This window comes from Euleptes europaea, chromosome 11, assembly GCF_029931775.1.
Source record: "Euleptes europaea isolate rEulEur1 chromosome 11, rEulEur1.hap1, whole genome shotgun sequence".
NCBI lineage: Eukaryota > Metazoa > Chordata > Lepidosauria > Squamata > Sphaerodactylidae > Euleptes > Euleptes europaea.
The window spans coordinates 67,972,709-67,988,044 of NC_079322.1; the positions used below are offsets into that span (position 1 = coordinate 67,972,709).

General features: G+C 41.9%; 1 protein-coding gene across 1 annotated transcript in view; it reads left to right on the forward strand.

Annotated features, from left to right (window-relative positions):
- ESYT2 (extended synaptotagmin 2) overlaps positions 1 to 3,415 on the forward strand; it is a 79,451-nt gene extending 76,036 nt beyond the window's left edge. Inside the window, exons 22-24 of the mRNA XM_056857315.1 lie at positions 1,265 to 1,370; positions 3,182 to 3,231; positions 3,330 to 3,415. Of these exons, the coding sequence (XP_056713293.1) occupies positions 1,265 to 1,370; positions 3,182 to 3,231; positions 3,330 to 3,375 (202 nt within the window). The 3' untranslated portion in view covers positions 3,376 to 3,415. The remainder of the gene's footprint in view (positions 1 to 1,264; positions 1,371 to 3,181; positions 3,232 to 3,329) is intronic.
- The last annotated feature ends 11,921 nt before the right edge of the window (positions 3,416 to 15,336 follow it).

A 15,336-nucleotide genomic window follows, 5' to 3' on the forward strand; every position in this document is an offset into this window, starting at 1 on the left:
TTGCAGTATCCGTTTGCTGGTTTGAACAGCACTGAGTGGATAAAACCCTTAAGCTGTTTTTGCCTGCTCTGAAGCAGAAAGCAAGCCTTCAGCAAACCGGTTTGACGAGTCCTCCTTGTATTTTCCATCCTGTTCCAATGGCTTCAGGTAGTGGCAAAACTGCGAGAAGAGAAAAATTATTTGTATTATCCATTAAGTGTCACTAGCTTGTTTTTATTCTTATGAATATGAATATTGAAATGTGTTTCAACCCTGAGTGTCTGTGCTAATGCAAGCACAATGAAATAGCTTTGCTCTAGAAGATAAAATAACAATAATGGTGGTGATGATGATGATGATAATAGTAATAGTTGAAAATATATATTGATCTCCTTAGGGTGGTGTAACTAGGTGCAAGCTTTTGAGTTTCATAGAATTCTTCAGGCAGAAAAAAATGTACTGCTAATGGACTGTTTGTAAGAGCCCAGTGGCACAGAGTGGTAAGCTGCAGTACTGCAGTCCAAGCTCTGCTCATGACCTGAGTTCAGTCCTGACAAAAGTCTGTTCCAGGTAGCTGGCTCAAGGTTGACTCAGCCTTGCTAGGATTAAAGTGTAAATAACTGGGGAAGAAAATGGCAACCCACCCCGTAAACATAGTCTGCCTAGTAAACGTCGGGATGTGACGTCACCCCATGGGTCAGGAATGACCCGATGCTTGCACAGGGAACTACTTTTGCCTTTAATGGACTGTTTGCCAAATTTAAAACGATCCGCAAGGTGAGGGCACAAATTCTGAACCTGTGTATATTTATGTGGCTTCAACTGGCATTAGACGGTTTCAATGATTCTTGTATCCTTTTGTCTTGATTTAGTCTGTTACGTTCTGAAAAGGGGATGAATTTGAATTCCCAAGCACACCTTTGAAAATCCTTATGTGGATTTTGTGATGAGGACACAAAGATTAGACAGCAAATGATTTTGCAGGAAAGAAGTGCTCATCAAGAGATGGTCAGCAGCTTGGTCCATGACTATTTTGCCCTTGCATGCTCATTTGCGATCACACAGGCTACCTGATTTTGGGGATTTTTTTCTGTAACCTTGCAAGAGATAAATGTGTGGTGTATTTTTTTTTTTTTTAATGAAGCCAGAAATTAAGAATTCTAAAGCTGCTGGATATCCTGTACCAGTTGCCTTATCATGTGTTTCACATCACAGGTGTTGCAATGCCAGTTTTCAAAGGTTTCGATTACATTTTCTCTGAATTGTTTTTTTTTTCCCTTTTCAGCTTTGATTTCAGTGTTTCATTACCTGAGGTGCAGAGGAGAACTCTAGATGTAGCAGTAAAGAACAGTGGAGGTTTCCTGTCCAAAGATAAAGGGCTGCTTGGTAAGGTGAGTAACAGGTATAAAAGAAACAGGCATAAAAGAACCGCAGAACATGCCAGTGCAGGTAAATGTGGAATAAAATGTTCTGACCTGAGTCTTTGCCCACCAGTGAGGGCTTAATTTATCTCTGTTGCTTCATAATAGGGCAAGGTGGGGGGAGAAACACCACTGAAGAGCTCGAGTCTTGCACAGAATTTTCCCCTTCTGTTTAAATTACATGTCCTGTAATAATGCCTCACACTCTTCTCTCAGACAGTGTTATTGGCTCAAGAGGATGCCAACTCAAAGAGCTTTTGCATGTGAACACGAGCATGAATATCAGGGCACTTTCACACATCCTGAATAATGCACTTTCAGTCCACTTTCAATGCACTTTAATGGCCATTTGCAAGTGGATTTTGCTGATCCACACAGTGAAGTCCAGCTGCAAAGTGCACTGAAAGTGCATTATTCAGGTTGTGTGAAAGTGCTGTCAGTGTTAGTCATCGTGTGCTAGCTGGCTTGGCTAAGTGTTGTGGGGGTCAAAAGTGCAGCAAAGAAGATCAGAATGAGCAGCACTTACCTGCCAGTTAAAGATCCTAGTAACGCAAAGAAGAGTTATAAAAAGTCGCTAGTAATGTTCATAGACCTTCTTTGGATCACAAAAAATGCTGTAATCTTTTTTGGAAACTGAATTAAATAGCAGCTGCACTGTATAATGATCTTCTTTCTGGAGAGGTTTTCAGTGAGGCCCTTGGAGCAGAAAGGTTCTTGCTAGTTTCAACTAAACAGAATCTTGAGGTTTTAATTGTGACTTGATTTTGACAAGTGGCTGCTGGGAACTGTTTAGGAGGTGGAAGAATTAATTCAAATTCAAAAACCTTTATTGGCATAACAAATCGTACAAGGTATTCCAGAATTTGGCAAATGATAAAGGAAGAATTAATTAATAGCAGCTGCCAGTAATAAGGTTCCTGGGGAGGCCTGCGTTCAAAACACCTTCGGCTGACTGGTGTTGTTGTGAGACTTTTTGACAGCAAACTTCACATGTGTGAAACAAGGTTACATTTTAGTTCCCTTTCAAATCAGCCTATCTAATAGTCAGTATAGCCCCTTTTGTGGCTACTTTAATCCACGGATCTGAGCCATGAAGACAAAAAACAAAAACAAAAAACAGATTTCTGCAAACTTGGGAGGGCCCCTCCCCAGGTTTGCAGAAAAACTAAAAACTTTTTTAAAAGGGAGGGGATTTAGATCTCCAAAAAGACAAGAGCCTTGTCTGTGCCGAGGTGGCTGCGGGCAGGCAGGCAGGGGAGGAGGAGTTGCAGTTCGTCCCACCGTGCCACGGCCTAGTGAGGCAGTGAAGCAGCAGGCAGGTGGGCAGCCAGGTTGGAGGGGAGTCAGAGCTTGCTCCCTTGCTAGGCAGCAGAAGGGTGGGAAGGAGCAAGAGCTGTGGTCCCCCCCCCCAGGAGAAAAATGAGGCAGCCCTAGTTGAAGGCACTGCAGGCAGATGGGTGGGAAGGAGGGGGAGTTGTAGCTTGCTGGCTGTCAGAAGGGCAGCAGTGTGGGCAGGCAGGGTAGGAGCAGGAGCCGCCCACACAGCAAAACTGTCAGCACGCATCCTCCTGCCCAGGTTTGTCCTCCGCATGGATCAGCAGCTTTTGAAATTAGGTCTGCACATTCATGATGGTTTCCATATCAAGGTTTTTGGGGGGTTGGGATGTGTTTTGGTCACATCCCCAGCAGCCCAGGTTCACCTGCTCTGAATTACTCCCACTGGCGCGCCTACATCCCCCCCCCCCCCCGGTCTTATTTTTGCTTCTCGGTTTCTCAAACAGGTATTGATACCGCTGGCTTTTGAAGAACTCGCCAAAGGTTGCACCCAGTGGTAAGTACAGTCCCAGTGACCCATCCTTCCATTTTAATGATGTCTGACGAGGTCAGTAAAACTTGCTTGCTCTTTTTTTGTCGTTGTTCACCTTGTAGGTATGATTTGACAGAAGATGGTACAAAGCCGCACATCGCACCTTAGGCAGTTTTGGATGCCGGAAGATCCTGTTTAGCATACTTTTTTTGCCAGCCTTTATATATTTTATCCACATTGTTAACACAGATGTAACAATATTATTTTTATAACTTTTAGTTAATAGACACCCACCCCTCAACAGTTTTATAACACCTGGACATTTTTTGTAGATTTGTCAGCTTAATTATTGAACCTTCTTTTCTTCATTTGTTACAGCTATTTTAATGTGCAATAGGGGCTATAGAGTAACCATTTGTTTCGGTGGAACCTTTTATGGCACTTGTACCCTCGGCAGAAGTGAAAAGACAGTGTTCCCCTGTTTTGCCTCTCTTGTCTTGTATCACCCCGAGGAGTCTGCCATGTAGACAGAAACTATTTTTTTATCGTTCTTCCTCAGTGATTTGAAGGCAGAAGAAAATATCAAAGCAAACTAGATATTCTCTTCTAAATGCATGCTACAAATTTAAGACAAACTGGTGTGGGGGAGCGCCTTTGCAGCAAGATGGTCTTAAAATTACTAATGTTATCTGTTTCTTTTTTTCTAATCTTGGAGAAATTAATGAAATGGTTACCCCATATATTTCTTGCCTTAACGGCTTGCAAAAGAGGAGAGTACAGAATATTAACTTTTTAATATTTATATAGAAATGTGTTCTTGGAAGTCCATTCAGATTATTCATATAAGTCACAAATTCATATAGTATTATAAGGAAATAAAACTGAAATGTATTTATAAATACTGTATAAAACAACGGTTGACGAGATCCTGAAATCACTATGGATCTGGGATCTCTTATGATGCAAAAGTGAAGAACAGTGTAATACATTGTTTTGTTATGCACTTTTACAGTCATCGTTTCATGTTACAATTTATTTACCCAACCAATACTACCAGAAATTTGTCTATGCAAAAGAAGGATAAAGATGGGATTTGTGTGTATTAAAAATTAGGGCCTGATAAGTCACCCCAGTAATCTAGTAATTGTGGTGGTATCGATTTGCTACAGGTATGAAAACTGGGTCTGAGCACATTTGCGATTAATCTCCTAAAATGCCAAATGTCTCTTGTTAAATTGGGGAGCTCAAATTATAGAAAGCTAGCTTTGTGCTGACTGTTTCCACAGTTGCTTCAGTGCTGCCGATTGTACTGTTTGGAGCAGTACCTCTGTTTTGGGTCTGACTCATTGAAGTCAGTCACGTTCCTTTTAACCACCACTATATTCTGCTGCAAGGACCAGCACCGAAGTAATTCACATGAATGCCACCAATAAAGACTCTGTCTCTGGAGGCTGAGCGGACAGAAAATCTTTTTTTTTTTGACAAACTGCATTGAACCATCCTTTAACCTGGAATGTATTACTTCTGAATGTTGTTAATGCACTATAGAAAGCGAGAGAGCCATTTTAAATCAAGTTTATGTTCTAAGTTTATGTTCTAATCAGTGTTGGGTATTTTTCTTTTCTCCTCATCTGATTTTACAGACCTGGGAAATGCAAGAACAGCTTGCAGGAAAACACCTGATAGTGTTTTGAGCATGATTTTTTAAAAATTCGTTGTCGTTTTCAGAATGGAATCAATGGGACACTGATTATATCTACTTTTCTTTCTTTATTTTCTGAAAGCTTTCTCAGATACATTTAACAAAAATGTACACCTGTTTTTAACCCAAGAGATGGGGCAAGTTCATCAGTGGGTAGCAGTTTCACCACCTTGGGTAAACAAACAATTGCTTTAAAAAAGTCACAAAAAATGAGAATCTTAGAATGACTTCTGGCCACAACAGTTATGAGTAAACTTCTGGAATACTAGCTTTATAACTAAACTTGGAGAACCTTAATCGTAGCCTAGACAATTGGTACAATCCATAGCAGGAACTTCTCCCGCACAAGGCGCTGTTTAGTTGAGCTTGCACAGAAGAGGTTTCCATTGTTCCCTTTCCACCACTGAGTAAACCAAAGTGCCTCTTGTAAATGTAGCACTATTCATGCCGAGTTCTAAAAACAAATTCATTTTCATTTGTTGAGCTGTACTTCAACATGACACATCTATCTGTGTGTGTGTATATATATACACACAGAGACACTCCACTGCCCCTTATATCAGTGTGTTTTTGGGTTTTAAAAATGGTTGCTTAAGGCTTCACTGGGCAGACTTCCGAAACTTCCCTGGGATTTTAGTCTGTGGCTCTATAGAAAAAGCTAATCCTAACGTAAAGAATGGTTAACATGGTCCCTATGTATTCTTAACTGACGCATGCATACCTCCGCTGTGTGATGTGATCACCTGTCAGTGAACTCCAGCAAAGAGTGAGAGCCACTGTAATTTAAGATCTTGTTCTACAGAGCCTTTTACAACAGATCAGAAAACAGAAGATGCAGAAAATGGGGATGGAAGCAGCTAGCCCACTGTTCCAGCGTGGGCGAAACGGCCATTAGTCACAGAGGGCGTGGCAAGATACAATTCCTAAATGGTTATTTGTGTTCCAATAACACGAGAGCCCAGGAAGGGAGGAGGCTGCTATGTGTTCCTGTGTCTACCCCAGTCTTTTGGGTCAGAGGTTGAAATTGGAAAGAGGGTTCCACATTAAAAACAATTATTTTTGAAGAGTCCTTTCAAAACCTGGAAAGTGACTGCTTTAAGCATCTGTAGAATCTTGAGTGTGAGGATAGGACTTCTTTTAGTTGAAATATTTTAGGGGTGGCAGGCACCACGACTACGTAATGCTGGGAAACGTTTTCAGTCCATTATTCAAGTCCACGTTGTCAGTAACCTCCCCTAGTATGTTGCCATTGTCAGGTCCCTTTTCAACACATGCAGGCCTGCACGAGAGAGACGTGGAGTGATAAATAATGGACACAAAAATAGGTTTTATGTAATGGGAGAAGTCCCCTGGGTTTGCTCCCAAAAGAAGAGGGGGGAGTGCTCGTGAAAATCTGGACCCTAAACTAGAAAAAGAAATGCACTTTCTTTCTTTGGAAGTCAGAAACTGCATGCAGTTTCATGGTGGTTCAGAGAGGAATTATGAGGAAGGATGGTGACCTTCAGTAAATGAAAGATTGAATGTCATCAGACTGGCTTTCCATTTTGTTTTGTTTTAATCCTGTGCCTTAAAAAAGGAAAGCTTAACAATTTGTGTTTAAGCCTGAGCTTTTATATTCTGTATTTACCCTTCTTTTTCTGTTATGTGCTGTTGAAACTGTTCGGTGCAGTGTTTTTTTGCTGGTGAAGAAAGCAGCATTTGGAGCTACTGTATTCCAAACACCAAGTCAGTGTGTTACCTGAGTCTTTGTGTTTTGAACCCTTCCTTTAGCAGACCTGCAGCAGCTGGTGAAAGGAAAAGAGTACCTTTTTTTTTTTGCTCAAATAATTCTGCAATTGCATGTATTTATTCAATAAATGATTCATATGGAAATCTTTGTTTTGTATTGCCTGTTTCTTCATGCAGAGACCCGGGTTTGGTTTGAACACAACGTTCCCAATCCTCTATGCTGTGGCTTGGAGGCCTGGGAGTACTTTTTGTAGTTCTCCAACAAGTCAGCAATAGATATGGTCAACAGACCTCTTTCTGTAATAGTCATTAAAACAAATTATAGCATGTGTACATATTTACATAACAGTTTTTTCAACACCCAGGATCTACTCTCAAAGACTACGTGTAAAAAGATAGCTGTTCTGTCAATAATATGTACATTTTCCCTAGCCAGGGAAACGAGGGGGGGAGTTCATTTTTATATGCTGACTTTCTCTACCACCTAAGAGAGACTCAAACCAGCTTACAATCACCTTCCCCTCCCCACAACAGACACCCTGTGAGGTAGGTGGGGCTGAGAGAGCTCCAAGAGAGCTGTAACCAGGGTCACCCAGCTGGCTTCATGTGTAGGAGTGGGGAAACAACTCCAGTTCACCAGATTAGCCTCCACCGCTCGTGGAGGAGTGGGGAATCCAACCCGGTTCTCCAGATCAGAGTCCACTTAATCTCTAACTCCTTTATATTAGCTACAAAAGAACACATGGGCTACAACCTCTATCCCTCCTGCATAGGGTTGTCTGCTTAGGGGATTACAGCTGATCTCCAGGTGACAAACAAGTTTATGCGGAGAAAATGGCCACTTTGGAAGGTGGACTGTAGGGCATTGTAACCCATTGAAGTCCCTCCCTTCCCCAAGCCCTGCCCTCCTTAGGCACCTCCCAAATCTCCAGGTATTTCCCAACCCAGAGCTGGCAATCCTACTCCTGCACCACAAGGACACAGTTCCTCATTTGAAGTGAATTGTTCATAACAACTCTCAAAGATTGCTGATAGCAAAATGCTAAAGTTTGCTAATGTAGAAGCTTCCTATATTTTGGTACACTTCAGATTTTTAAATCACTTGCTCACTTTTTTAACTACTGGAAAGTTTAGATCCAATCTTAAAAGTGAACAAAGTTTAGGTGCCACAGGATATGTAATCTGGTAATCTACATCACAAATCCTTTGTTTGACTTTTAATGCCCAAGCTTTCTCCATGCTGTAAATTAATAATGCTTGGAAAGAAAATCCAGTAGTATGGATTTTTAAATTAGGATTTTCTTCTGTTTGCTCATGTATGCATCTTTCAATATTAGAGGCATAAAGGACTGGGAACATGCTATGAGTTTGTGCACTCCTTTCCTTGCATGCTTCAGTTTCCTCCTTTTTAACTTTCTAAGCAAATCATTTATTCACTTATTTATTATTAAATTTATACCCCACCTTCCCCGGCACTGCTGGTTCTCAGGGCCGCTTCCATCAGGATAAATACAGTGATTCATAAAAAAATACATCAGCATTAAAACATTGAATAGAAACTTTAAAAATATGACCCAATTGTTATAGATGATGCCCAAACTCAACACTGGCTCCCATAAATATATGCCTTGCCAAGGAGATTGGCCAAAGGTTGAAATCAGAAAGGCTAGTACCCTCCAAGAAGCCCACCGGCCCAAGGACTGGCAGGCAACGGGGATGGAGAAGGAACTAGGAAAAGGAAAAACGGCAGGAAAATAGGGGAAAGGAGGGGGAAAAGGAATGGAGGGGTGGGTGAACTTGCTTTTATGTCAAAATCAACAAACTGATTTGTGCTTATCCTCTAAACCAAATTATAAATCCTTGGAGTCTGAGGCTTGAATTTATTGTGACATTCAAGCTGGCTACATGTCTTTAATATTAAAATAGGTATATCTAAATAAACATCATTGGCAGTTAATGCAAATAATTAATTGTGCATTACCCTTGCAGTACTGTGTATTATTGTATATTGATTACTGAAATTAATATAGCTTGCCTGTGGTTATGGGAGTTGATGAAAACGGTTCCAGTAAGGAAATATCTCTTGTTTACTTCCAAAAACCCTTTATTGACAGATCTCCATGTGGGATATTTTTCTCTCTCTAGCTGCTTAGCTGAAAATGATTGTTTCTTTATCATTTTCCTGATAAAAAGCTGCAAAATTACTTCCCAGCATCTCAAGAAGTGATGTGTGACTCACAAAGGTTCATGCTGAAATCAGTGTTGTTGGACTTCCTGAAAAGGAAACATTCGCCATGGTGACTGAAGAGAGCCTCCGTCTTGCAGAGACATCGAACCAATGAATACACATGTGCTGGAGGCAGTGAAAGAAAGGACCAGCTCAAGGTTGGAGGTGGAGCTCCAGCCATACCCATACAAGTCTCTCCTTGGAGGTGATGTCAAAATTGTTACCTTGTGTACATTAGACAAGCAACTTTGGGGTGCTATCTTTAGCCAATTTTACACACCAGTGTGGACTTACCCTGGTCTTTAATGTGTGTGTGTTAAGTGCCGTCAAGTTGCTTCCTACTCATGGTGACCCTATGAATGAAAGTCCTCCAAAATGTCCTATCTTTGACAGCCTTCCTCAGATCTTGCAAATTGAGGGCCGTGGCTCCCTTTATAGAGTCAATCCATCTCTTGTTGGGTCTTCCTCTTTTCCTGCTGCCCTCAACTTTTCCTAGCATGACTGTCTTTTCCAGTGACTCTTGTCCTTTCATAATGTGACCAAAGTACAACAACCTCAGTTTAGTCATTTTAGCATCTAGGGTCAGTTCAGGCTTGATTTGATCTATAACCCACTGATTTGTTTTTTGGGCAGTCCACAGTATCCATAACACTCTCCTCCAACACCACATTTCAAAGGAATCTACTTTCTTCCTAACAGCTTTCTTCATTGTCCAGCTTTCACACCCATACATAGTAATGGTGAATACGATGGCATGAATTAACTTGATCTTGGTTGCCTTTAATACTGATACTTTAATACTTGCTTGTCTTTAATACTAAGACCCAAATTTATTTATTTATGTATTAAAATGTGTATACCCTGCCTTTCCTCTTCATTCAAGGCCACATACAGGTAATGCTTAAAACATTACAAGTTAAGATCAAACAAAATACAAACCCCAATGCCTCCCTCACTTCCATCCTGTTCTTACTCCATCAAAAGCCCTGGCAAACAAGCAAGCCTTGCAGTGCCTTCAAAAGACATCCAGTGAAGGGATTCCCCTCACACCTTCAGGGAGCCCACTCCACAGAGTAGGAGCTGTAATAGAAAAGGCCCCAGGCTCTGGTTGATGCCAGGTGGGCCCCCCTGAATGGGGAAACCACCAACAGGTGGCATCCTAAAGACTAGCTGGCGCAGAGGAACACATGGGAGGACACTATCCTTGAGGTAAGTGGGCACCAAGCCATTAAAGGTCCTAACTAGGACCTTGAACAGAAGAACATAAAAAAGGTCATGCTGGATCAGACCAAGGCCCATCAAGTCCAGTAGTCTGTTCACACAGAGGCCAACCAGGTGCCTCTAGAAAGCCCACAAACAAGACGACTGCACCATCATTGTCCTGCCTATGTTCCAAAGCACCTAATATAATAGGCATGCTCCTCTGATACTAGAGAGAATAGGTATGCATCAAGACTATGACTATTAACCATAAACATCCCTCTCCTCCATGAACATGTCCACTCGCCTCTTAAAACCTTCCAAGTTGGCAGCCATCACCACATCCTGGGGCAGGGAATTCCACAATTTAACTGCGTTGTGTGAAGAAATACTTCCCTTTTAATTGTTTTGAATCACCCTTTGAACTTAGACACAAACTAACAGCCAATGTAGTTGTTTCAAAATAAGTTCCTATTGGGTCACCCCTGACAATAACTGAGATGCTCTTTTCTGGACCAGTTGCAGTTTCTTGTCTGCAAGGACAGCCCAATCTAGAATGCATTACAGTAATCCAGCAGTGAAGTTACAAAAGCATGGATCAGGGTGGCCAGATTGGCTGAGTCTAAAAAAGGAGACAGTTGGTGAACCTGGTGCAGCTGACAGAAGGCACTCTTGACCACTGCACCAACCTGCTTTTCAAACAGCAAGGCCTGGGTCCTTTCTGCAGAGCAGATTTTACCCTGATCTACAAAAGTAGACTGCACTCCATCCAGGACAAGGGGTGAACTATGTCTGGGCAGGGTGAAGCCACAGGAAGCTCTGGTGGAGGTCCATAGCCGTCCTGATTTGCAAATCGGTTGTTTGACCTGGGTATATGGGCAAAAGAAGAAGAGGAGTTGGTTTTTATATTCTGACTTTCTCTACCAATTAAGGCAGAATCAAACCAGCTTACAATTACCTTCCCCTCCCCACAACAGACACCCTGTGAGGTAGGTGAGGCTGAGAGAGCATCACTGGCCCAAGGTCACCCAGCTGTTTTCGTGTGTAGGAATGGGGAAACCAACCCAGTTCACCAGATTAGCCTCCGCTGCTCATGTGGAGGAGTGGGGAATCAAACCTGGTTCTCCAGATCAGACTCCACCGCTCTTAACCACTATACCATGCTGGCTCAAAAGACTAATTGACCCATCTAGTAGCTGGTTCCCTCCAAAGTTTCCCTCAGGATACCTAGAAAATCAGCCTTCCCGACCAGAATTACCTCTGGCTTCTCTCTGGATTCAAGTTCAGCTTGTTCTGCCTTAGCCACCTGACCACGATATCTAAGCACTGGTTCAGAACTAAGAAAGGTGCACCTGTAGGCTGCACATTTCCAAGGCTGTGGGCAATCTTATTCAATGGCCTCATATATCTATATAGGCAGATATAGCACAGGTGAGAGAACAGAACTCTGTGGCACTCCAGAGGACAAATCCCATTGTTTGTATTGGCATATCCAACCTATCCTCCTACTTTTCTGAATGTCCTAATTCTCCCCCCCTCCTTTAGTAGCAGAACAAAGTCCATCCTGTTGGCTAACAATGCAATTTAGGAGCCTATTGCTCGCTTCTGTTCTATCAGATTGTTGGCTGAGCCCTTTCTAGCAGAATTTAAAAAAGAAATGATTCAGGAAAAATAATTCACCATGGCCGATTGTAAAGCATTGCCTTGCAACATGGTGATTTTATGATTTCCTTGCATTGTGTTAAGTAGTGTTAAGCACAAAAAATGTATCTCAGAGCAGTATTGTTATTCGTTGACAGAACGGTCTTCTCACAGACACCCTTCATAAATATCACTAGATGGTGCTGCAGATTCTGATAAGCCGGCCCTCTTCACATTCACTTCCAGGTTTTAAAAAAAAAATATTTATGGAGAACGGTCTTGCCTCTGTACCAGGTTTTTCTGGTTATTTATTAATATGTGATATGCATGTTACATGCATATGACTTCTACTGCCTGCATAACTCTTGTTTTCCCTCCAGAGAATGTTACCATTCAGCCCGAAGACAGCCACATTTTCCAGCTGTTTACTGCACAGCAAAAATTGTTGCAGGCAGGAATCTCACAAATTGGATGTCATGGCTGCCAGCTGTGCGTAGCGCGTAGCGCCTTTCCAGTCATTGCAAACTCTCCTGCCTGCTGTTTGGGTTTTATATATTCCTTTCAATTGCATAATCCTGAAAACCTACATTGGTGAGTCTTGATAATGGAAGATCATATTGTAAAAAATAGAAGTATATAAAAGAAAGCACAAAAGTATCAAATAGTTATGTCGTTCTTCTGCAAGCTTTCTCAAAAGGGGGGCGTTAAAGAGTCTATTTGCATGATGAAAATCAAACATGGGGACCCAAAGGAATTAGCCAAATTGACTTACAATAGGCCAGTGCAGATAAAAACTGGAGATGTTTTTAGTGTGGGAATGCTGGAAAAGGCAACCAACCATCCATAAACCAGATAAAAGGATTTTTTTTTTAATAGCAGTGGAGACAAAATACAAAGCTTGATATACAAACTCACATAATTTGTATGATAATGATCTTTCGCTTGCAATTTAAACTGCGAATATTGTGAGTTGTTTTTTTTTAATTGTAGATTACTTTTAAATTGCCCAGGAGAACAGGTAAATTCCTGTAAGAGATTTTTATTGTAAAAATGTTTAAAGTGGGTAGGGACACTGGGATCTTCTGTCAGCATTTATTTTAAAAGATTCTATTAAGCTTGTCTATGAAAGTGGTCCCCCCCCCCAAACATTTTCCTACTGGGCAGGAGCATTCCTTCAAAAGGTTTTTTTTTGGGGGGGGGGAGGTAGGAAGGAAAGGACAAGGCTGCTTTTAAATCGATTATGATTATGAATTTAAAAACTGAGCCAAATTAGAATGCTCGGTTTTAAAATCTAAACCTTTTTAGCATGCTCAGAGGCTGCTTGCCATTGTTATGATGAGAAAATGGGAGGATGTTGTAAGCCACTTTGGATCATGCCAATGCCTGCTTGGGAAATGGAGACTAGGGAGGGTGGGGTTTGGAGAGGGGAGGGACTTCAGCATGGTAAAATGCCATAAAGCTCATCCTCCGAGTCCAAGGCAACCATTTTCTCCAGGAGAACTGATCTCTGTCATCTGGAGATCAGTTGTAATCCCAGGACAACTCCAACCCTACTTCCGAGAGCCGACAAGATCAGGCTAGAAATACTTATTACTCATGTAACAGTAAAAAGAGACTCATCGTGTGGATAGTTCTATTGGAAATAGATCAAAACAATCTGCTGTAAGATCGTAGTTTAATGGCTTCCCCACCCCCCCAGCTTTAGAGAGAAGGTTGCCCATCCGTCTGGAACATATTTGCACTCATCATAGTCGCAGGAATAAAACAAGTATTTTGACACAATATGTTGCACTATACGACAATTGTTCTTTTTAGCCTTTCAATGTAATTGAATATTCCTTGTGATTTTCATTATACTAAAAAGTAAATGGAGTAAAATTATTCTACAGTGTTAAAAGAAAGGAAATGGCTCAATTATTGCTCAACAGTCCCTGGTGGGAGAAGTCCCTGACAGGCTTTCCAAGGTAAGGGATGGTTCTTGTGGGAGTAGGCAGTAGCCAACCTTCCTCACTAGGAAGGGCTGCGGCATTTGTAGAAGGGCCTTCAAAGAAGGGAATGCAAAATCAGTAATTCCTCAAAATCCTGGTGGCCAGCCCCAACTCTCAACTTCAGCCCAATTCTACATGTGTGTGCTTCTGCTCTGTGTGCTCCTAAAAAGAAGTGCTAATCCGTTCAGGATCCCATAGGTATATGTTTTCAAAATCATATTCTAACTCCACATCGAAAGAGCTCAAATCCCTAGCTCTCTAATTGTCATCATCAATATATCTAATAGTCCACATGGGCCTTCGGTAGATGCTTACATCTGCAGATTGGGGCCATGTAGACAGAAGGGAGGTTTTTAACCCAGCAAACTTGGGGGACCCCCACCAGGTTTGCAGAAAAATCCGAAAAGATAAAAAGAGGGGGATTATAATCCCCCCCAATAGTCAAACATTGTTTCTTCTAGTGCTGACAACATGCTTCCATTGGCCCGCCAAGAAAACTAGAGGAGACAGTACTGCATGTGAGCAGTGGAAGGAGACTGAGAGCCGCTGCCTCAGCTACTCCCCACAGCTGAATGGACATGGGGATGGGGGGATGAGAGGGGATGGGGTAGAACAGCAGGGGAGAAGGATAGACAGGAGACCAGTATGGCAGAGGGGGTGTACCTGGGGAGCAGGACAGAGGAGAATGTGTAACTACTGAGGAAACTTTTTAAAAGGTTTATCATATGGTGAAGGCTTGAGGGGGAATGCGTTGCATCGATTTTACTGGAACCATCTGCTTGTGAAGCTCAACTGCATTCTCCTAAGAAAGCATAAATCCATAGATAAAGCAATCTGAGGGAAGAATCATATTTTTTCCAGGTACAAATTATAGCACATTGCTGGGGAAATACCTGTTGGGTACACTAGTCAGAATGTCATGCTAGGATTTAGGAGACCCACATTCAAATCCTGACTTCTGCCATGGAAGGTTACTGGATGACCTTGGGCCAGTCACACACTCTCCACCTAATCTACCTCACAGGGTTGTTGTGAGGATAAAATGGAGGAAAGGGAAATAATGTAGGCCACTTAGCATTCCGCTTGGGGAGAATGGCAGGTTATAAATGAAATAAATAAAAATAAATAAATCTACTAAAGTGCAACCACAAGGTCAGATATCCTGACTCCTGTATAGCATGAGGAACCTCTACTCATTAACAGTGCATTCCTAAGGAGAGTTACTCCAGTCTAAGCCCATTGACATGAATGGGCTTAGACTGGAGTAACTTTCCTTAGGAATGCACTGTTAGAGACCTAAAAGCTCTGCTGTGGCCATTTTAGCATTTGTGTGAGAGAAACAGATGTGCTCTTAAAAAAAAAAAATCCCAAATAGGCTGGGTCCTTGTTTCTGGTGCCCCCCACCCCCCAAGCCAACTATGGAAGAGGTGAGCGAACTGACTCCCCCCTGTGCTCATAGCCTGTAGGACCAATTGCCCATTTGCAAAAAGGAAGCAGAGAGCAAAATGGAATAAAACCTAGGAATAGTTACAGGTCTTCCAATGTTATAAAGCCTTGTGATTAAGTGAACAATAGAAACCCAAGGACACTTTGTAAATACAGCTAGTAACTAAAGTATTAGGAAAGTTTCCTCCGTTTGTATA